Below are 25,000 nucleotides of genomic sequence, written 5' to 3' on the forward strand. Positions count from 1 at the left end.
TGGGATGAGCAGAAGATGTAAGGTGACCTTTCCTCCATTTCTCCCCCGCAGGCGGAGCGTCAGTATGAAGCTCATCAGGGCCACCGCTCCTCAAAGCCGCCCAAGGACTCCTACCTGGTGGAGCAGGTGTTCAGTCCACACCACTTCCCTCCCACTGTCAAGACTCACGTGAAGGGCAGTCCTCTTTACACGGACCTGCGTCTGACGGGCCACGCGGACGCCAAACGCTCACAGCCCTCCTGGACCATTGAAGAGTACAAACGCAACTCAGGAGACAAGAACAAGCTCAGCGCATTGGACCTGCAGGTGAGCCCAAAAACTCGTTCTGATTATAATACGTGATCACCTGGCTAGATTTGGAGATTTACACTGTTTTTTATTAGGTACAGTTAAAGTCAGAATTATTACGCCCCAAAGCCCCCCTGTTTATTTTTTCTCCAATTTCTGTTTAATGGAAAGAGGATTTTTTTCAACACATTTCTAAATATGAGCTTTAATAACTCATTTCTTAGTTACTTTGTCATGATGACAGCACATAATATTTGACTAGATATTTTTCAAGATGCTAGTATTCAGCTTAAAGTGACATTCAAAGGCTTAACTAGGTTAATTAGGCAAGTTATGGTAATTAGGCAAGTCACTGTATAATGATGCTTTGTTCTGTAGACAATTGAAAACAAATATAACTTGAAGGGGTTAATAATATTCACCTTAAATGGTTTTAAAAAATTAAAAACCGCTTTTATTCTAGCCGAAATAAAAGAAATAAGACTTTCTCCAGAAGAAAAGTTATTGTAGGAAATACTGTGAAAAATGTCTTGCTTTCTTAAACTAGAAATTTTAAAGGAAATAAAATTCACAAGAGGGCGAATAATTTTGACTTCAACTGTAAATAGAGAACAAGAGTTACTGGATGCTGATTTGAAATGCCACGCATAATTGTGTCTACACTGTAAAAAATATCAGACCATTGCCTGCCTGACTACTACTTAATATCATATAAATTAGCAGCTTTAAATTAATTTTACTTTTAGTTAATTTTTTGTTGTGTATTTATGCTTTTCAATTGCATTATGGGACCTTAATCAGGCCTCGTAGCCAGCCTGGTGAAAGAGCTGCCTGTTTTTTTTCTCAAAAAGTAGACCTTTTTGCTGTTATTTACCTCATTTTCTATTTAATTATGAGGTTTAAATACTGTATTTTAGTGACATTTTAAGCACTATTTTTCCTGCATTAGCTTGTCAGAGCTGGTCATCTTAACCACGTTTTGATGTAGAATAACATTTCTTAAAGATTTAGAATAAAGAAATATGAAAAAAAGCTAATTTATTAGGCTAAATCATATATCATTATGTAACGTAATGTTTATATAGCACATTTATTGTGTATGACCATACACCCAAAGCACTTTACAATCATGAGGGAGGTCTCTTCACTCCACCACCAGTGTGCAGCATTCACTTGGATGATGCGACGGCAGATACAGGACAACAGCACCAGTGTGCTCACCACACACCAGCTATAGGGGGAGTAGAGAGTGGTTTGGAATGATTGGGAGGCCTTGGTTATACCTCTACTCTTTATGAGAAGTGCCATGGGATTTTTAATCACTACAGAGAGTCATGACCTCAGTTTAACATCTCATCCGAAAGACGGTGCTCACTGAGCAGTATAGTGTCTTTTACTAGGGCATTAAGACCCACACAGACCCCAGGTTAAGCGCCACCTGCTGGCCTCACTAACATCACTTCCAATAGCAACCTAGTTTTCCCATGTGGTCTCCCATCCAGTTACTGACCAGGCTCAGCCCTGCTTAGCTTCAGTGAGTATACCAGACTTGGGCTGCAAGGGGATATGGCTTAGTAAAACAATAGGAATCTGTTAAAGTTTTAAATTAAAAACTAGCCTATTGTCATTTAGCAAATAACTGGCTAGCATGTCCAACTTTTCTCAGTCAGAATTTGGGACGACAAATTTGGCACTTCAGAACAGGAAGTCACACCAAAACAACAGCCAACAGTATTCCGCTTGTTTTTAAAGTCTTATTCGATTGATTTTATTTTATTTTTTTACAATTTATTATGGCATAGCAGTCAAAATAGGACATGTATGGGACAAATTCTGGACCTTTGTGAGTGAGTATTTGGTCTTTCGAACCACCCGAACCCACCCTGGCCACGGGCCTGTTAATACAGTGGCCAAGAGAGCTTAACGTGTTGCAGTTTAAGAAAACACATGCAATTACAGAAAATGCCAGCAAATTAAAATAAGATCCTAATCGGTTTGACAGCATATGTCATGGCTGTTCAATTGGAGGCAATTTGTTCCGGCCCTCCAAATAGTGTGACAAAGACATCAAAAATAAATTTAGTTTAGTCAAAAAATGCCCACTTAAGTTTAAAGTCACGTGTGTCAATTCAATACAGCAGGAGCTGCAGTTGAAGGCTGCGCAAATTGCGAGTCACTTGACATTTAGCAAGTGAGTGGTGCGAGTAGCTGAAAACATTTGGATACTTAAGCTTAAAGGCTTCTCAATGCAGCGTTTCTGCTGCACGGAACGAAACTGCTGCAACTAAACCAAGTTATGCCACCTGTGAGCTAGTTTAAAGTTCCGAGCTTATACACCGAGGCTGATACACACACACACTGGATTAACTATAGCAGCGTGCCGTTCACATATTGCATCTATCACAAATAAAGTGAATCTAATTGGATTTGCATTTTAAACATTAAATAACAGTTAAAAAGATATTTTTTATTTCAAATATTAAGGTTTTAGTTATGATACTCCCGAAATAATTCCGCAGAGATCTGCAGATTTTTACCAAAATTCTTCGCAGAAATAACAAAAAACGTCCGCAGATTCTGTCTGGCCCTATCGATCAATGTATATACCAGCAATCTGCTCCGGTTGATTACTGGTGACCTTGACACCAAACACATGCGCTGTTGGTGAATTGAATAAACTAAATTGGCTGTAGAGTATGAGTGTGAATGTGAATGTGAGTGTTTGTGGGTGTTTTCAGTTGTGGGTTGCGGCTGGAAGAGCATCCGCTGTGTAAAAAATATGCTGGAATAGTTGGTGGTTCATTCAGCTGTGGCGATCTCTAATAAGTTAAGAGAATATGCCGAAGGAAAATTAATGATTTTCTGAAAATTCATTGACAAACAATACCCAAACTTTGATAAACAGGACTGTGCATTGAAATATTAAGGATTCCTTCTAAAAAAATCACTCATTGTTGGCAATTACAGCAGGCCATTGCTCAAATGAGAGCCACCTCGCTCTTATTGTAACCTCGCCAGTTTTTTTTTACTTTTCGAGGCTTTGCTGTGTGTGGGATTAGCTTCAAAGGCTAAGGCTCATGGGAATAAGAGGCTTCGATTTTCTTTCAATCAATGCATCTGTGCCACATGCCGGCGGTGCAGCTTTAAGGTCGTCAGAGCAGTAGGTGACCCTCGTGTGCTATGAAATATTAATGATCCTTATTAAAATCACTCAGCGTCGACAGTGCAATTACTGCAGGCCCTTGGCTTCATTTCAGCGGTGAGGCCAAATGCCGTTTGCAGCCTGGAATCTGTGGACAAAAAGCAGGATTGCGTCGTAAAACGTAGTATTGTTTCTGATTTATAAGTCAAAACATTTTTAAATTAATCGAGTGAAACTGTTCTGAGTAATTTACCAAGTTCGATTAATAGACATTTGCATTTTCTTTGGCTTTATTGGATAATTTTAAGAGAGGAATTTGAATCACTGATTCATATAATAATAATAATAATAATAATAATAATAATAATAATAATAATGTTTTATTTATATAGCGCCTTTCCAGAGCTCAAGGACTCTTTACAAAGAATGTAACAAAAAGAGATAGTACAAGCAAACATTAAAAGAAAGAGTAAACAAGTAAAGCCAACTTTAGGTACACAAACATACAGGAAGTCGGATATAACAAACTGGAAATACAAAACAAGACCTAAGAGACAAATAAGCAGAGTGCAGGTGGAACAAATAAATTGGTCAGTTTGTCAAATCAGAAGTGAAGCATTCAGAAAACAAGTGAGTTTTACATAAATATTTGAATTCTGAGTTATTATAACAGAACGGAGTGAGCGTGGTAGAGAGTTCCAAAGAAGAGAGGCAGTACCGAGGGACAGCAAGAAGGCCAGAGTCAGAGGAACGTAATGAAGTAGGGTTGTAGGGGACAAGCATGTTGCAAAGATAAGAGGGAGCTAGGCCATTTAAAGATCTAAATGCAAGGAGGAAAATTTTGAATTTAATGCGATATGCAACGGGGAGCCAATGAAGGTCGTATAAGATTGGGGTTATATGAGCAGAACGTTTGGTATGAGTGAGTATTCTAGCCGCAGATTCAATTCATGTTTATTTCTACAGCGCTTTTACAATGTAGATGGTGTCAAAGCAGCTTAACATAGAAGTTCTAGTAGATTGAAACTGTGTCAGTTCAGTTTTCAGAGTTCAGTTGAGTTCAGTTCAGTGTGGTTTAATTTTCACTGCTGAAAGTCCAAACACTGAAGAGCAAATCCATCGATGCGCAGGTCCCAAACCAAGCAAACTAGTGGTGACAGTGGCGAAAAACAAACTTCACCAATTGCCGAAAGTGAAGGAAAAAACCTCGAGAGAAATCAAGCTCAGTTGGACACGACCATTTCTCCTCTTGCCAAACTTCTTGTGCAGAGCTGCAGTCTAGTTGCCGGAGGCTTAAGAACACTGGACGTCCATCGTGGAGAACTGCATGTGTGTGTGGGTAGGTCGCCGGTGGGTGTTCAGGCTGGAGACTCATCTGTCACTGGGGTCTTTCAGGAATCAGTCTCAGGCTCTCCACTCCTCCATGACCACCACAGCATCTGCTCAGGATACGACCTGGTCCAGGGTTATGGAGACCTCTAGTAGTCCTCTATAAATGGCATAATTTCTTTGTATGTGTTTTCCTTAAGATCCTCGGTGGTTGGCATCATCTCTTCTAGGTCTTGGATTACAATGGCCCTGCACAATTCCTCGGGATGAGTATCCTCAGGTGGAAATGGAGAACAAAGAAAATAATTGATAGTGTATTTAGACAAGAGATATTAAATATCAATGCAAAAATGAAGTGCTATGAATGAAAATAGCAGTCGTATAACCAAACATAAAACAAACATGTAAAGCAAGTCACTGTATAGAAAAGAGCTACTAATCCATTCACAGACAAAACTGAAAATGCAATGCTTAAACTGGACTGAATCAGGTAGAGATATTTTAGACTCTACAACCAATACTAAAGTGCAGGGGCACTGCTAGACCTAATTTACTGGGACACGTATAAATGCTTTGAGATGTGATTTACTTTATATGCAGAGTGTATTTATTAAGAGTGGTCATCCTGGAAAAAAGCACCCAAACCAACGCTGAAAACCAACGCTGGTGAAAGCAAACTGACGCATTTCTGCATGTGAGCAGAAAACCATACCTGCACGCCTCACACACCGCTCCTGCTGGACCCTAATGCGCTGCTCTTCTCCCGAGTCCTGGTTGTTAACATGCAAGCCAAAAAACTACTTGCTACTCGCGCACCGCTCATGCATTGTGAAACCGGTGTAACGGAGGCCAGCTAGCAAGTGCTGTGCAGGTAAACCTCACTCCTCTGACCTCTAAAGGTGCTCTAGCGACAGAAGCTAGAGGCCATGGTCTTTAGCCTCCCTGGTAAAGCAACCGACTCCCATGCGGAAGGTCGACGGTTCGATACTAGCACGGAGCGGGTTGGGTGGCGTAGGACCGGCAGGGTTACATTGGTGCCGTGACCTGGATGGGAGTGAGTTTTAGGGGGGTGAGTGTAACAGGAAGCCAGCTAGTAAGTGCTGTGCAGGTAAACCTCACTCCTCTGACTTCTAAGGTGCTCTAGCGACAGACGCTAGAGGCCATGGTCTTTAGCCTCCTTGGTAGAGCAACCATGTGGAAGATTCTCCCATGAGAATCCCATGCGGAAGATTGCCGGTTCGATTGCAGCCCGGAGTGGGTTTGGTGGCGTAGGACCGGCAGGGTTACACCAGCGTAACAGCCTTTTTCTGCGGAGGTGACGGAACACAGTGAGTTTTGCATGTCGACAAAACTAAAGTTTAAAAAGTAAGAAGATTATTAAGCAGGCCTCCTGATAGATTTTGTGTATGAAGTAAAAAGGAAGGATGACGAGTCAGGGAGGTAAGACTTAATAAACCTAATTCTCTGCCAAGTGTCAAGTCTAAGACAGCAGATAATTCTATAAAACATCGTTTTGCATTCTATAGAATTGTCTAGGGCATCACGGTGGCACAGTGGGTAGCACGATCACCTCACAGCAAGAAGGTCGCTGGTTCAAGCCTCGGCTAGGTCAATAGGCATTTCTGCGTAGAGTTTGCATGCTCCTCCCGTGTTCTTATGGGTTTCCTCCGGGTGCTTCGGTCTCCCCACAGTTCAAACACATGTGCTGTAGATGAATTGGGTAAGCTAAATTGACTGTAGTGTATGTGTGTGGATTAGAGCGTATGGGTGCTTCCCAGTGATGGGTTGCAGCTGAAAGGGCATCCGCTGCATAAAACATATGCTGGATAAGTTGGCGGTTCATTCCGCTTTGGCGACTCCTGATTAATAAAGGGACTAAGCCAAAAACAAAATGAATGAGAATTGTCTATAGAATTTCATTCAAGTAAAATTATTATTCATGTAAAAGATTACATATGACTCCAGTTGTCTTTGAGTTGTTTTCCAGTTACATTTAGCATTTATTTCTGTTATTTATTTAGAATTATATATATATATATATATATATATATATATATATATATATATATATATATATATATATATATATATATATATACATATACATACAGTTGAAGTCAGAATTATTAAACCCCCTGAATTATTAGCCCGCCTGTTTATTTCCCCCCTTATTTCTGTTTAACAGAGAGAAGTTTTTTTCAACACATTTCTAAACATAATAGTTTTAATAACTCATCACTAATAACTGATTTATTTTATCTTTGCCATGATGACAGTAAATAATATTTGACTAGATATTTTTCAAGACACTTCTATACAGCTTAAAGTGACATTTAAACGCTTAACTAGGTTATTTAGGTTAACTAGGCTGGTTAGGGTAATTAGGCAAGTTATTGTATAACGATGGTTTGTTCTGTAGACTACTGAAAAAATATATATCTTAAAGGGGCTAAAAATTTTGACCTTAAAATGGTTTTTAAAAATTAAGAACTGCTTTTATTCTAGCCGAAATAAAACAAATAAGACTTTCTCCAGAAGAAAAAATATTGTCAGACATACTGTGAAAATGTCCTTGCTCTGTTAAACATAATTTAAGAAATATATAAAAAAGAAAAAAAAAATCAAAGGGGGCTAATAATTCTGACTTCAGCTGTATATTAGAGCTTTATGTCTAGTAAGGCCCCTGCTTAAGTGCATATGATATTATGCGGTACCTGAAAATCCCCAAAGTTCCTTGATTATTACGTCAGAATGAGAGTAAAGTTCCTATTCATATTGGCCTAGAAAAGAGCAACTTTTTATTTTCCATCCGTCTTAGTATGCGGTGTAACTACAGAAGAATCAAGCTTTAAATACGAGTATTATCTAACTTTTTTTGAGCAACATGCTAATGGTCCAATCCGATTCAATGATTTATGCTAAGCTAAGCTAAAAGTCCTCCTACCAGACCCAGAGATTGACTGAATTGATTAAACTATAATAAAACGCAACTTTTTTTGCCCAATTTGAACATATTTTCCCCCCTAAAAGTGAAGTATTCCTTAAAAAAGAGTTAAGATTGGTTCTGTTTTACAATGATAACTATAAATCCTTGCTTTTTATTTTTTTAAAATAGATCAAAGCTTACAGTTGTCTGTTTCAGATGATACTTATCTGTCTCCAGACATAATCGCATGCTTTTGATTGAAGGAGCTCACAATGAAAAGGCTTTAGAATCAGACATGAGCATCTCTCAAACAAGACTATAATCTACACTGTTTTATTGACTCTCTCCAGAAAGATATTGGCTTTGAAATGGACAAAAGTAAATGGCGGCTTTAAAAAAACGAGCCTGTTCTGAAATAAAAGAAATCGTTGACCTCCTCCCGGCTCGTGCAGCATTTGAAATCTGCCCTACATCTTCACACCCAAACGTGCCTTACATCTTCAGCCGAAACGAGGTGGAGTGTGTCTCTCATTTTGCCCATTTGCAAGGTCTGTAGGTTTCCTGAAGGCTTGCTTAGCCAGGCATAACGTGAGAAAATGTCAAGAAGACAGGAGACAGCTTGAGAAATGTCACGTGCCAGTGGTTCTTAGTGACCCGTCGCAGAGCATTCAAACCTACAGCAACAAAAAAAGAGTTTGGATGTGTGCAGCAATGCAAATGCAAAAATAAATTATGGAGGCAAATAAAATGAGTTGCACTTTGTATTTACAGTAATTTACATCTAAAATCAGCCGTTTCTTTAAACAGTGAGTAATCACCTTTTTTTTCTTCCGGTCAGCTAGTTAGCACAATTGTTAATTGCTGTATTTTGATTCTCTTTTTGTCTGCCTCAGATTGGATGAAGAGTGTTTTTATATATAATATGTATGATCTGGAACGCTAAAACTAACACTTTAATTTTAGGCTTTTTAAATGTAGTTCAACACATTTTGATTTCTTTATGTCAGGGGTGGGCAAACACGGTCCTGGAGGGCCGGTGTCCTGCACAGTTTAGCTCCAACTCTGATCAAACACACCTGCTTATAGATAATTAGTGATCTTGAAGACACTGATTAGCATGTTCAGGTGTGTTTGATTAGAGTTGAAGCTAAGCTATGCAGGACACCGGCCCTCCAAGACCGAGTTTGCCCACCCCTGCTTTATGTCAATGAAAATACCGTGTTGTTTAACCATACGTGAATGAGGAAAGGCATACATGCATTTCTCAAGACAGCAGTACTGAATTTCTTCACTTATGTTAAAGAACACCGTGTTTTCATTAACATAAAGCAAATGTGTTAAACTACATTTAAAGCCTCAAATGAAAGTGTTGTTAGTTTCATTCATTCATTCATTCATTCCATATTTAATAGTACTAAGTCATTCATTCATGACACAGACCTAAGGACCCTAAGGGTTCTCTAAATGTAAATGATCAAAGTTCTCTTACATTTGCAAATTGCAGTAAAAAAAACACAGTAAATGCAGATAGAAACTTCTCATTCTGAAAAGTCATTTTCCACTGGGAATTATAAGGTTCTATCTGGCAGATTATTCATTGAAGCATTACTTTTCAAGAAAAACAATCAAAATATATAAGTTGGTGTTATAACAATATGTTGATGCATGTGAAAGTAAAATATTTGCTTTCTGTAACATTTATTTCATGTTTTAGGATGAATATTTTTTCTTGATTAAATTAAGCATACTGGGCTGTGCTAAATATTTTGTCCAGTGCAGATGTTAATTTGATCTAATTAATGTGTTAATATTTATTGAATTTTATGCTTTATATGAATTATTGAATTATATTTATTGAATTATATGTCCCATCAATTAAATTAAGTATTTGCCCTTCAAGGCTTAATATTAAAATTAAAGATTTTAAAAGAAACAGACGATGAGCAAATGAGTTTAATAAACACTGGAAAGTGTTTCACTGACTAGATGTAAACAAATAAATATATTTCACATCTAATATATAAATTTTTTAATATTCATCTCTTTTTCAACAATGTAAAATTTTACATTTCATGTCAATGTTGGTGACGCAGTGGCGCAGTGGGTAGCACGATCCCCTCACAGCAAGAAGGTCACTGGATCGAACCTCAGCCGGGTCAGTTGGCATTTCTGTGTGGAGTTTTTGCATTTTCTCTCCATGTTGATGTGGGTTTCATCCGGGTGCTCCGGTTTCCCCCACAAGTCCAAAGACATGTGGTACAGGTGAATTGGGTACGCTAAAATTGGCCATAGTGTATGTGTGTGATTGAGTGTGTATGGGTGTTTTCCAGTGATGGGTTGCAGCTGGAAGGGCATCCGCTGCGTGAAACCTATGCTGGATAAGTTGGTGGTTCATTCCGCTGTGGTGACCCCAGATTAATAAAGGGACCAAGCCGAAAAGAAAATGAATGAATGTATCTTAATGTAAAGGAAATGCTTCTAAATCATCACATTTACACACATCTCAATTTAGTGTGGTGTGGTGCATTATTTAGCCGACTTTGAATTTGCGTGGTTTTATCTTTCTGGTGTTTCCTGTTGTCAATGGAGCTGTCCGGCAAAATGACAAAGAAAGCTGATCCTGATTGGTCCTCGTGCGTGCAATAAAAAAGCTGATTGGCTTACAGAAAGAACCTTATAGAGCCAAGCTAGAGTTCGACTTTGTAGATAAACTGTTTTTGTTTTTTAAATAAAAAAATCTTAAAATGTAAACAACTTATTAAAAAAAACATCCCATAATGTAAATAAGATGTCATTTAATAAGAATATGTCAATAACTCGATTTTGACAAAAATGTCAGATAGAACCTTATAATTTTAAGGTGACGAAATATTAAACAAAAACAGTGAAATGCAAATAATTATATGCCTGTATACATATTATTTTATAATGTATAATTTCAATGAATCATAAAACAAATCATGTTTAATAAATAATAATAATAATAATAATATATTTAAGATGATATTACAGCTAATAATATTGCATTCTATAATTTTTATTTAATCATATTTTATTTCATTACACTCCAAAGCAACCCAGGCTCATTCTGATTACGTACCCCTATATACATTTCTTGAGAGCACCAAATACGTCCCAGGAGCTACGTTTTTTTTGCAGTTTTTGTTTTCGCACTGTTCTTTGCCGGACTTGAACCCTGTCGTCACAGTAAACTCCTCTCTGTGTCTCAAATTCTCCAAAATATGTGACTAGCCACTGGGCAAACTGGTTACAGTGGAAAAGTCGTCCTTCAGGTAATCGGTCAGCTGGTAAGCGCAAAAAGGAACGGTGTCATACCACCCCGTAGCGTTAAATGAACTAGATATTTTCATTAAAAAATTATGTTTAATAAATAATAATAATAATAATATATTTAAGATGATATTACAGCTAATAATATTGCAATCTGTATTTTTTATTTAATCATATTTTATTTCATTACACTCCAATGCAACCCAGGCTCATTCTGCCCTATATACATTTCTTGAGAGCACCAAATACGTCCCAGGAGCTACGTTTTTTTTTGCAATTTTTGTTTTTGCGAATCTGCCGGAGGCTGCTGTGTGCGCTTTCTGAGATCTCAAATTTCTCTCGCGAGTGCCATTCACGTCTGCTCTTCTCACGTAAATCCACCAGAGGCCGCTGTCGACTGACCCACCGTCATCCTTCCCTAAACCAAACCAATAGTGTTTTCAAAAGCACCGATTGTCCAGCGCCCACCCGCTTTCCCAAACCCAACGGTCAGTGTTTTTAAAAGCAATCGAGAAAATCGCCTGATTTTACCACATTTTCAGATTTTACCACATTCTCACCCTGTTATTTAATTGTTTATTTTATTTTTTGGCTTTTTTTTTGTATTACCTGCTTTCTGGAACTGTTCTTTGCCAGACTCGAACCCCGTTGTCACAGTAAACTCCTCTCTGTGTCTCAAGTTCTCCGACACATGTGGCTAACCACTGGGCAAACTGGTCAGCTGGTAAGCGTAAAAAGGAACGGTGTCATACCATCCCGTAGCGTTAGTTGTAAAGATGAAATGCAGCCATACGTACTTCTGGCTACATAATTCGTGATCTCTAGAAATGTATATAGGGCTACGTTTTTTAGAATGAGCCTATGTTCAACCCAGGCTCATTCTGAGAAAGTAGTCCCGGGGACGTTTCTGGAGGCCGCGAAATACGGGAGGTACGCATTTTTGCAGTTTTTGTTTTCGTGAGTCCGCGAGAGGCCGCTGTGCACGCTTTTTCCCGCGCCGTTCTGCCTGGATGACAGAATGATTGACCATGCGACCGGCCAATTGGCGGGCTGACCCACCCTCCTCCATCCCTTAAACCCAACCAACGACGATTCACAAAAGCCGTCCAGAAAAAGAAAAGCCCTCGTCTGATTTTTACCACGTTTTCGGATTTTGACCACATTCTCGCCCTGTGACGAACTTGTTCGCTTCATTTTTTGGATTTTGTTTTTGTTTTCTTACCTGATCTCTGGAACCGCTCTTCCCCGGACTCGAACCCGGTCGTTGTCGTCGTCGTCGTGGTCAGCCCCTCTCTGCGCCTCGAGTCCGCCAGAGTACACGAAGAGCTAACCGGACAAACTGGTTGCAGCGGGAAAGCCCTCCACACGGAGGCGAGCGGCCGGCCGGCAAGCGCCAAAGGGAACGGCGTCACACCGCCCCGCAGCATTTGCTTAAAAAAAAATGAAATGCAGCCGTACGTACCCCTGGCTACGTATTTCGCGGTCTCCAGAAACGTCCCCGGGACTACGTTCTCAGAATGAGCCTGGGTTGCCTATGTTGCTCCCATGTGTTTCACTTACTTAAATGAGCTATATATTTGCCACAATTAATCGTTTGTTTTGTGTTGTTATAATTTTTTTCCCATTGCAAAACGTATTCCAAATACACATTGTTGATTCGTTTACCTTTGAAGCCGTACGCTCAATCTATCAAGTGTGTGTTTACATCTATTAAAAGCTTAACACCAGATGAACAGTCTGTTCGATGAATTGAAGCAGAACCAGTTGTCATGCTAATTAGCAAGAGAAAGCTTCATAAGACAGTGAATCACAGGTCTGTCACAGGAGAGTTCAGTACTGTTGAGTAAGCACATCAAAAAAATGCATTATCTACAAACTAACATTCATATTCCCTGGAAATACACAATCCAGCTCTATTATGGCTTAATTAGTCTCCAGCTCACAGATTGTGCTTCTAGAAAACGGAAATGTTAACTGAATTCATTACCATTAATGATCGTTTTAATGTCGAGGCTTTGGTTTATTATCTCTGTAATGTACTTTTGTTTAAATTAGGCTAATTGTGCTTTCATTTATTCTGGTTATGGTGAATTAAAATCAAACATGGAGCAACTGAAATTCATTCATTATCCTTCGGCTTAGTCCTTAATTTATCAGGGGTCACCACAGCGGAATGAACCGCCAATTATTCCGGCATATGTTGTACATAGTGTATGCCCTTACAGCTGCAACCCAGTACTGGGAAACACCCATACACACTCATTAGCCCCTTTCACACATACATACCTTTACGAAAAATTACCGACAATTATCCGGAAAGGTCTGTATGTATGAACAGGCCCTTTTTGAAAATACCGGTAAATTTGTTCTGGCAGTTTTCCGGGAAGAGAAGTTGTAACATTACCGGTAATTTGCCGGAATGCTGCGCAGTGTGAACGCAGAAGGAAGATTGCCGGAAAGAGCGCGTTCACGTCTAGACCACGCTTACGTAAGACACCTACTTTAGCCAGTTAGAACACTTAGACACATTCACATCCGTGCAGTTTATGAGAATAAAAGCTTGTGAATATTTGTCCAGAGACATTTAGCTGCTAGATGTTAGTCAGATAACATTTCTGTTCCTTCTTAATGCCAACTGTGTAAATAATTATCGATAAAATGCTTATGATAAACCTCTGTTTACCTTCATGCTCTGATGCGTGTGTACGTAAAGCAGCTGGTGAGCGCCAGCACACGCACACACATATTATGAACATCTCGACATGCGAAAGTGTTTCTCTATATGTTTTCATCAGAGTTGTTCGCAATACTTCTCCATCCACAGAGTTTGTAATGTAGTTAAATTTTTACAAATACAAGCGCAGCTGTTTAGAGGTCATTTCTGGTTAATGATGTCAGAATTTACCGGTATTTTGGAATGGATGTGTGAATGGTCTTTTCTGGAAAAAAATCCGTAACGTCCGTGCCTGTGTGAACAGCGCTTTTTTGAATTTACCGGTGAAGTCGTTCCAGAAATTTTCCAGATATTTACCTGTATCACTGTGTGAAAGGGGCTATCGACACACACACACACACACACACACACACACACACACACACATACACTACGGCCAATTTAATTTATTCAATTCACCTACAGTGCAAACTCCACACAGAAATGCCAACTGACCCAGCCGAGACTCGAACCAGCGACCTTCTTGCTGTGACTGAAAATTTTAGCAACTAAAGTGAATAACTAATGTAATACTTTCTTTGCTCTATTCAATCCCACAGCATATATATTTCTTTTGGTCACACTCTTGGTACAATTTTCGCTGTGACTCAATAGACTCCTAATTTGCCATTGATTATTTGTAGTAGTTCGGCTTAGGTATTAGGTCATACCTGTCAACCCTCCCGTTTTTCCCAGGATTCTCCCATATTTTACAATTCTAACCCGCTATCATCCTGTAAAAGTATTTTCTCCTTTATTTTTAATCTTTCTTTGAAGCGTGGCAATAAATATCAAAGAGCCGATCCTCCTTGTATCCAACCCATACCGCCGAACCACCAGGGGCGCCCCTTTCTCTTAAAGGTTCAAGACACCATGGGGTACTTTTTTGAGATTTTAACAGATTTGTGTGTGTTGATCATCAGTTAAGACAACGTTAGTGTAATGGATGTCCTTCTGCGTTGTGTTTGTTTGTGTTTATTAAAGGATCCATACAGCAATGTACTCCAACTGGAATTTATTATTGCATCATTCCTGTATCAAAAAGTATATGCAACAGACATCAGTCCAATAAACCTTCACAGCACAGCAATGTCTGTCTGTCGGACGCCATCTTACAGAGTGAGCCATCATGGGCACAATAACCATGTAAAAAAATAAAAATAATACATAAAGTACATTAAATTGTCATTTGTAACATACCTGCATCAAAAAGTATATGCAACAGACATCAGTCCAATAAACCTTCACAGCACAGCAATGTCTGTTGATCAGTACACAATTTTTAAACTCATTTGCTCTCGTTATCATAGGAAAATGCAGAAATGCTACATAAACTTTCTCAAAAATAACTATAAAAAGTTAACCCCATTTAATCGAATCTCTAAATCACATTTTACATATAACATACAATGTATATGTAATGAAAAAAATTAAACAAAATAATAAACTAGACAAATAAAGACTTTAATTTGAATTAGCCATTATACTCATTAAACTTGACTTATATGACGCGTTCCACACTCAATTATCATCAAATTATGTTTCCCTCACAATAATGATACATTAATTAACCTTATTGAAAACGCTGAAAAATCTAAACATCCATATTAATGTAATAATATCGGTATTTATGAGAGGAGCTGAAAAACGCACCTGTCTGTCGGACGCCATCTCACAAAGTGAGCGCGCACCAGTAACTACGTCAGTTGTCATCTCGCGCCTACGCGATCATACTCACTTATAAATACCCATATTATTTTTCATATGGATGTAAAGAAAACACTATCAAATCTTTGAACAATGAAACATGAATAACGAAAAATATTGAAGGAAAAGGAAAGTAATTATTTGTTCGTCTTGTCCATTTCCTTTAAATTGCCCTTCAAAATAAAATACCCTTCCGATAATAAAAAGGGAGCCAATAATCTAGTGCAACAACACACACACGCCACATCAGCACCTGTCAGATTTAATTGTGGGGAAAACTAGATAATTTGGAGCTTTTGTCATCTACTTTCAACTTTCGGGTTTAAAATATTTTTTTGGGGTTGGATCAAAATCTGTGATGTAGCGTGAATCTGCTAGTGGAGTGATGATGCGTCGGTTTCTTATTATTATTCATAGCTGAGTTTTCTTATCCTTTGAGAAGACCCTGCTTCTTAATTATTCATGTGAGCACGTGCTTTCTGTCTATGGTGCATTCCAGACCACAGACCCGCCAAGCTGTGAGACTGTGCCCGCACAGGGCATGCAGTATTTAGCCATTCATGAAGGCTTGTATGTTCAATTCAAATCAATTCACCTTTATTTGTATAGCGCTTTTACAATGTAGATTGTGTCAAAGCAGCTTCACATAAAAGGTCATAGTAAATAGGAACAGTGTAGTTCAGTTTGTAGTGTTTAAGTTCAGTTTAGCTCAGTTCAGTGTGGTTTAATAATCAATACTGAGAGTCCAAACACTGAAGAGCAAATCCATCGATGCGCAGCTCTACAGATGCCGAACCATGCAAGCCAGTGGCGACAGCGGCGAGGAAAAAAACTTTACCAATTGGTGAAAGTGAAGAATCAAAAAAACCTTAAGAGAAACCAGGCTCAGTTGGGCACGATCATTTCCATTTCTCCACTGGCCAAATGTTTTGTGCAGAGCTGCAGTCAAGGCACCGGAGGCTGGAAGCTAGACCCCAGCAAAGACTCGTCTGTCCCTGGAGTGTCACAGGAATCAGTCTCATGCTCTCCACTCCTCCAGACCACCACAGAAGCTGCTCAGGATACGGCCTGGTCCAGGATTATGGAAACCTTGGGATCATCTCGTCGCTGGTCTTGGATCGAATCAGTGACTCTGCATAGTCTGAGGGCCTCGGGAAGAGTATCCCCAGGTGGAAATTGAGAATAAAGAGAATAATTAGTGTAGCTGCTGGTCATAGTGTATATAAACAAAATGCAGAAACTTCAATTCAATTCAATTCACCTTTATTTGTATAGCGCTTTTACAATGTAGATTGTATCAAAGCAGCTTCACATAAAAGGTCACAGTAAATAGGAACAGTGTAGTTCAGTTTGTAGTGTTTAAGTTCAGTTCAGTTTAGCTCAGTTCAGTGTGGTTTAATAATCACTACTGAGAGTCCAAACACTGAAGAGCAAATCCAACGATGCGCAGCTCTACAGATCCCGAACCATGCATGCCAGTGGCGACAGCGGAGAGGGGAAAAAAACTTCACTAACTGGCGAAAGTGAAGAAAAAAAAAAACCTTGAGAGAAACCAGGCTCAGTTGGGCACGATCATTTTAATTTCTCCGCTGGCCAAACGTCTTGTGCAGAGCTGCAGTCTCAGCGGTGGAGGCTGGAAGCTGGCCTCAGCGAAGACTCGTCTGTCTCTGGAGCATCACAGGAATCAGTCGCATGTTCTCCACTCCTCCATGACCATCACAGTAGCTGCTCAGGATACGGCCTGGTCCAGGATATGGAAACCTTGGGATGATCTCGTTGCTGGTCTTGGATCGAATCAGTGACTCTGCATATTCTAAGGGCCTCGGGAAGAGTATCTCCAGGTGGAAATGGAAAATAAAGAGAACAATTAGCATAGCTGCTGTTCATAGTGTATATCAACAAGATGCAGAAATCTGTGTGGAAGTGGTGCACTGAGTGTATGCTTTACTAAACAGATAGGTCTTTAATAGTCTTTAATAATCTAATATGGTACTCAACTGTTTACCTCTATAGGGGAGTGAGAGAGAGTGTTTCTTAAAGTATTATTATGAAAAGAAAACAGCAAATCTGGTCACCCTTACAACTATTCTTCAACTGATTGCTGTGTCCTTTCTCTGTGGCAGTTTTTCCACACGAGCAAATCGGATTATCTTTGTAGCGCACTGCTGGTATTGATATAAGATTACTGTGAGCTTTTTTGAGACGGAGCCGACTAATGCTTTCAGTGTTCGTGCCGTTAAATGTGTTCAGCATTGTATGAAAGTGTCATTGGTGACTGTCATCGCTGACATTAATGCCATCTGATATTCAGAAACAAGCCACGTGTAAAAATGGCAGGATTGAACACGCGTTGGGTGCAAAGATGCCTGGAGGAGGGTTATTAAGGGCATGGAAAATGGCATCATTGTCTCAGCAGTGGCAGACCGAGTGCTTCTGATATTATGGATGCTCTTTGACGATGACATACTGTTCGGGCAAACCTTTCTGTCTTAAGCGGAGTCTCAAAGACTGACCTGCTGAAATGTGCACAAAAAGTCTCTTTAAAATCAACCTCCATTCATTGATTTTCCTTCGCCACAGCGAAATGAACCACCAACTTTTCTGGCGAATGTTTTGCGCAGCGGATGCCCTTCCAGCCACAACCCAGTACTGGAAAACATACATACACTCTCTCATTCACACACACTTGTTCTTTAGTTTACCTAATTCACCTAAAGCTCATGTCTTTGGACAGTGGGGGAAACCGGAGCACCCGGAGGAAACCCACACCAACACGGAAACTCCACACAGAAATGCCATCTGACTCAAACCAGCGATCTTCCTGCTGTGAGGCGAAAGTGTTGACCACTGAGCCGTCGTGCCGCCCTAAAATCAACCTTCTTTAAAATTTAACATGCTTGTTTCTCTAAATTATGTGCTTATTACTTTAATTAAGCGATTAGTTGAGTATATTTTACAAAAAAGTAAACCTGTTGCCCGTAAATGATTCAGTAAATCAACTATGTGAATAATTATAAAAATTAAGTTAATTCAACTTAACAGTTCCATGTTTTAACCGTTTTACTTAATTTGTAAATTAACTAAATCACTTTTCAAAGTGTATTGTTTATTTAATAGAAATGTATTTATTTAATATTTATTTTTATTATTTTTTATATATTTATTATTTAGTCAATCATTAATTTTCCTTTCGGCTTAGTCCCTTTAATAATCCGGGGTCGCCACAGCGGAATGAACCACCAACTTATCCAGCACATGTTTTACGCAGCAGATGCCCTTCCAGCTGCAACCCATCTCTTGGAAACATCCACACACACTCACTCACACTACAATTTAGCCTACCCAATTCACCTGTACCTCATGTCTTTGGACTGTGGGGGAAACCAGAGCACCTGGAGGAAACCCACGCGAACGCAGGGAGAACATGCAAACTCCACACAGAAAAGCCAACTGACCCAGCCAAGGCTCAAACCAGCGTCCTTCTTGCTGTGAGGCGACAGCACTACCTACTGCAGCACTGCGTTGCCCCATTATTTATTCATTCATTCATTCATTCTCTTTTCAGCTTAGTCCCTTTATTAATCTGGAGTCGCCACAGCAGAATGAACCGCCAACTTATCCAGCATTTGTTTTACGCAGCGGATGCCCTTCCAGCCACAACCCATCTCTGGGAAACATCCACACACACTCATTCACACTCATACACTACGGACAATTTAGCCTACCCAATTCACCTGTACCACATGTCTTTGGACTGTGGGGGAAACTGGAGCACTCGGAGGAAACCTACACGAACGCAGGGAGAACATGCAAACTCAGAAACGTCAATTGACCCAGCCAAGGCTCAAACCAGCGTCCTTCTTGCTGTGAGGCGACAGCACTACCTACTGCACCACTGCATTGCCCCATTATTTATCCATTCATTCATTCATTCATTCATTCATTTTCTTTTCGGCTTAGTCCCTTTATTAATCTGGGGTTGCCACAGCGGAATGAACCGCCAACTTATCCAACATTTGTTTTTCGCAGCGGATGCCCTTTCAGCCGCAACCCATCTCTGGGACACATCCACACACACTCATTCACACTTATACACTACGGACAATTTAGCCTACCCAATTCACCTGTACCACATGTCTTTGGACTGTGGGGGAAACCGAAGCACCCGGAGGAAACCCACACGAACGCAGGGAGAACATGCAAACTCCACACAGAAAAGCCAACTGACCCAGTCGAGGCTCAAACCAGCATCCTTCTTGCTATGAAGCGACAGCACTACCTACTGCGCCACTACGTCGCCCCATTATTTATTCGATATATGTTTATTAAATTGTTTTTACATGTTATACATGTTAAAATATATTTATACATGTTATAGTTCTGGAGTAAATTTGATCTATGGGAAGTTCTGCTGCTAAGATTAAACGTTTAGAGATTAAGTATAAAAGACTAAGATTAAGTATAAAAGTGCCCGTTGATTCCAGAATTTCATCATTAATAATGATTTAATTATTAATAATGTTTATTTTTACTTTTATTGTCATGTTCTGGCCATTCTCCTCTGACCTCTGGCATCAACAAGGAATTTGCGCCCACATCTGCCGCTCACTGGATATGTTCTCTTTTTCAGACCATTCTCTGTAATGGCCTTCGACAGGCCCCTTTAAACAAAACTTTACATTTAAAAAAGCATGTATTTATTAACTTTACATTGTCTTATTTGAGAATAACCTTTTTTTTTTGGTTGATCTGATACATGTTACCTGAAACCAATGTAGACAGATTGAACACACTTATTTGATAGTATGGAAAATGGAAATGACACTATATTTAAATTTGCTTTAATTGCAGGCCTTCAACAAGCCATCAGAGCTCTCTTTCATTTACAGTGTATCATTTCTGAGTGACTTCTCTCTTATTAGCTTTGACTCTGACTTATGACATTAAAGTTGTGCTAATTATAAGCCACAGAGTCTCCGAGCCCCTGTGCAGGGACACAATTAAAGAGTAAACATTCCTGTTGAAATGCTTGCGCTGACCATTTCCCATGGAGACATTGATTTTCCGACAGCCTGAAATTTCTGATAAAGCAAGCTACTCAGTTAAAAAGTGCTGCCAATATTTATTGAGCTGAAATGAACTGTCTGGGGAATGAAGTTGACGGTCAGCCACACTTTTGCCTTTGGCCTTGTAATATCAGAGGAATATGCTTTACTAGCCGTGTTTCCATCTCATTCATTCATTTTCCTTCAGCTTAGTCACTTATTTATCAGTAGTCACCACAGCGGAATGAACCGTAAACTATTCTGGCATATGTTTTACCCAGCGAATGCCCTTCCAGCCGCAAACCAGTACTGAGAAATTTAGTTTGGCCAATTTACTTCATCCAATTCACCTATAGCACATGTCTTTGAACTGCTTGATACCTGGCGAGGCTGCGGCTGAAGTCTCGGGGAGAGCTGTGCGATTGTTATTGTTGTTGTCGCTGTTGTTTGTTTGTTTGTTTGTTATTTTTTACCCATATCTATCTGATAAATGTTGTGCATCCCTATTAAAAATTAATCACAACAACTTAGCGGCTGCATTGCATCATACTGGAAACCACCCAGCACCACTTTTCATGTTTTATCAGAAATAAAAGTTGTTTTGGCCCTCTCAGCTGCTCCAGCTATTTTGGTCTGGTGGTTTTCATCTTCCATGCTGTCATACCTGAACATCTCTCTCTCTCTCTCTCTCTCTCTCTCTCTCTCTCTCTCTCTCTCTCTCTCTCTCTCTCTCTCTCTCTCTCTCTCTCTCTCTCTCTCATGCTCCCTTCTTTCTCATTTCCCCCTCGCTCACTCCCTATGTATTCAATTAAAATGGCAATATGATGAAAAATTCCATCTCGACAGAATGTGTTGCTTCAGTAATCTGTCTGCAGTTAGCGTGCCGACTGGACAGGAGCTCCATTCATCTTCCACAACCTTCGTTTCCGCACAGTCACACTCTTTTTTTGGTCGCAGGAAGGGTTGTGTAATATGACAATATACAGTATGTGACTCTCTTTCTCTCTCTCTCTCTCTCTCTCTCTCTCTCTCTCTCTCTCTCTCTCTCTCTCTCTCTCTCTCTCTCTCTCTCTCTCTCTCTCTCTCTATATATATATATATATATATATGTATGTATATATGTATGTGTGTGTGTGTGTGTGTGTGCGTGCAGTGCTCAACATATAAAAGTACACCCCTCACAAATCTCTCATTTAAATGAATATCTTCTATAGAAAGCTTTACAATATTATATTTGTGCATATACATTAGTTTAGACAGTACTGAAGCCAAATCTGAAGCTTATCTAACAAAATAACTTAAGATAACAGTCCAAAAACTAGTACACCCAAATATTTAGGGGAAATATTTTTTTAAAAAGTAAAAAGAGCAAAATTCAAGAGAAACAAAACATTTTGTTGAAATTTTGTAGGTTGTAATTCCAATATTTTACATGAAAATTAACACTCTACTGCACACTGTCATGGATTGGTCAGGCTCTCACGACCCCCACTCACGAAGATCACCATCACCTGACTTCTAATGAGCACACAGCTGCATCACATTCACGAGCACCAGATAAAAGCACAGCACTCCAGTCGCTCATTGTCCGGGCTCGTCTCGACGAAAGCGGACAACTGAGCGACCACTCAGCGTAGTCATCCTCAGCTAAAACAAACGATTTACTTACCTGTTCTCTTTGTATTCCTCCTAGTCTTCCTGGTCCTCCCGAATCGTCCTGTCTTCCAGTCCTTCCAAGTCTGTGTCATCCTCTGTCAGCTGTATCTGGTGTGTGCTGTCCATCCTCGTGTATTCCTGTTACCCAGCCACGGAGGAAAAGACCCCAACATCATTCCTGATCCTCCTGGCTATCCTTCATGTGCTCCTTGTTGTCATTTAATAAACACCCTAACGTTTCCTTACCTCTGTCTCCTGTCCGCTTCATAACAGAAGCCCGGACCATTAACGACGACAACATGAGCACCCCCGATCACCTTCAAGAGCTGGTGGACCAGTTGAAGCGGATTCTACAGCCACCAGCTCCACTTTCCAACGCACCACCAGCACCGAGCACTTCCGCCTCCACAGTTTCTTCTTCGGCCCTTCCTTCCAGTCCCATGGCCCGACCAGCGCCCTACTCAGGCGGAGCGGGGGAGTGCAATGGTTTTCTGTTACAATGTTCCCTCATATTCGAAATGCAACCTTCTCTATATCCCACAGATAAGTCGAAGATCGCCTACATCGTATCTCTACTCTCTGGACCTGCACTTAAATGGGCTGAGACGATCTGGAACCAAGCCGGGCCGGTCATGAATTCCATCACTACCTTCACGGAGTATTTCAAAGAGGTGTTTGGACGTTCTGATGGGGAAGTAGCCGCTGGAGAGCAGCTGTATCATCTAAAGCAAGGTACTCTATCTACACAGGAATATGCTCTCCGGTTTCGCACTCTAGCAGCTGCAAGTGGATGGAATGAGAGATCGTTGTTGACCACGTACCGGCTCGGCTTGGAACCCACTCTCCGAATCCAACTGGCCACATTAGATGATACAATGGGTCTGGAGAGATTCATCCAACATTCTCTCCGATGTTCCGATCGTCTCCGTTCCTATCAACAGGACACCATCACCCCCTCGTCTGCACTCCTCCAATCGCCTGAGTCAACAGCCTCTCCAGAACCAGAACCCATGATAATAGAGTCTGGAAGACTGACATCAGCGGAACGACAGAGGAGGCTGACCCGGGGTCTGTGTCTATACTGCGGTGTCAGTGGACACACCCGTATGGAGTGTCCCCTTCGTCCCATTCGGACTTCAGTGAGTGTATTCAGTACGAATATTGAACAATGTAAACCACTTACTACCACCGTACAAATAACTACTGCCTCTATTTCTCTCCTTGTCACAGCCCTCATCGACTCCGGGTCAGCAGGGAACTTCATCTCCCAATCCCTCTGTCGTCGACTCCACCTCCGTACTGAGGCGTCCTCGCATATATACCAGATACAACCGATAACCCAGTGCACTCGATCTTCGACCCGTATCCATCGACAATGCGAAGACATCCTTCTTCAAGTGGGGTTGTTACATCAAGAGAGGATTCAATTTCTGGTTCTGGAGGGTGCAAATATGGACATCATTCTAGGGCGCCCGTGGCTGGTGAAGCACGATCCCATCATCTCTTGGGGCACAGGAGAGATAAAGAAATGGGGATCTGGATGTACACCTGCCTGTTTTCCAAATCTCCCTCTTCAAGGTCGGAACCCCATTTCTTTGTTTGCAACATCGGTCGAGAGCCCTCCTGAGAAGCAGTCTATCCACATTCCTAAGGAGTACAGCTCCTTTCATGATGTCTTCTGCCCCAAGAGAGCTTCCCAGCTACCGCCGCATCGGCCATGGGACTGCGCGATCGACCTAGTTCCAGATGCCCAGTTGCCAAGAGGTAGGATCTACCCGCTCTCGCTTCCAGAGAATCAGGCAATGGAAGATTACATAAGGGAAGCTCTGAGTCAGGGGTACATACGTCACTCAAAATCACCAGCCGCCTCAAGCTTCTTCTTTGTGGCCAAGAAGGACGGAGGGCTGCGTCCATGCATCGACTACAGGGTCCTAAATAACGGTACAGTAAAATACCGATATCCCCTTCCTCTGGTACCAGCCGCTTTGGAACAGCTCCGAGAAGCTAAAGTCTTCACTAAATTGGACCTCCGCAGCGCGTATAATCTGATAAGAATACGTGAGGGGGACCAATGGAAGACAGCATTCGTGACCCCTACTGGCCACTATGAATATGAGGTCATGCCTTACGGTCTGGTCAACGCCCCCTCCGTATTCCAAAACTTCATTCATGAAGTCCTCCGGGAGTTTCTTCACCACTGTGTAATAGTGTACATAGATGACATCCTCATTTACTCCCGGAGTGAGGCCGAACATCGCCAACACGTTGCGGAGGTCCTACACACATTGAGAGAACATCACCTCTACCTCAAAGCGGAGAAATGCTCATTCCACCAGAAGTCGATTCATTTCTTGGGATACATCATTGACCAAACCGGTATACGTATGGATGGGAAGAAAATTGAGGCTGTTCTATCCTGGTCAGAACCCACTTCCATTAAGGAGCTCCAGAGGTTTCTTGGGTTTGCTAACTTTTATAGACGGTTTATCAAGGACTACAGCAGGATTACATCACCTCTCACTAATCTCCTCAAGGGTAAACCCAAAGGACTGGAGTGGACCAAAGAAGCAGCCGCAGCCTTCCGCCTTCTTAAGAAGGAGTTCACAAGGGCCCCACTCCTGACTCATCCTGACCCAAATCTTCCTTTCGTGGTGGAAGTGGACGCATCCACCACCGGCGTCGGGGCAGTATTATCTCAACATCATGATACACCGCCCCGACTGCATCCCTGTGCCTATTTCTCTCGGAAGTTGAGCCCGGCGGAGCAGAATTACAGCATAGGAGACAGGGAGCTTCTAGCAATCAAGCTAGCCTTGGAGGAGTGGCGTCACTGGTTGGAGGGAGCCAAACATCCGTTCCAGGTGATCACAGATCACAAAAACCTCCAATACATCAAAGAGGCC

The 25,000-nt window shown here is 40.8% G+C and overlaps 1 protein-coding gene across 1 annotated transcript in view; it reads left to right on the forward strand.

Annotated features, from left to right (window-relative positions):
* The window catches only part of minar1 (membrane integral NOTCH2 associated receptor 1), a 59,274-nt gene that overhangs the window by 26,351 nt on the left and 7,923 nt on the right, over positions 1-25,000 (forward strand). The window contains exon 2 of the mRNA XM_056462601.1: positions 52-306. Within this exon, the coding sequence (XP_056318576.1) occupies positions 52-306 (255 nt within the window). The remainder of the gene's footprint in view (positions 1-51; positions 307-25,000) is intronic.

Source organism: Danio aesculapii, chromosome 7 (genome assembly GCF_903798145.1).
Source record: "Danio aesculapii chromosome 7, fDanAes4.1, whole genome shotgun sequence".
Taxonomy (NCBI): Eukaryota; Metazoa; Chordata; class Actinopteri; order Cypriniformes; family Danionidae; genus Danio; species Danio aesculapii.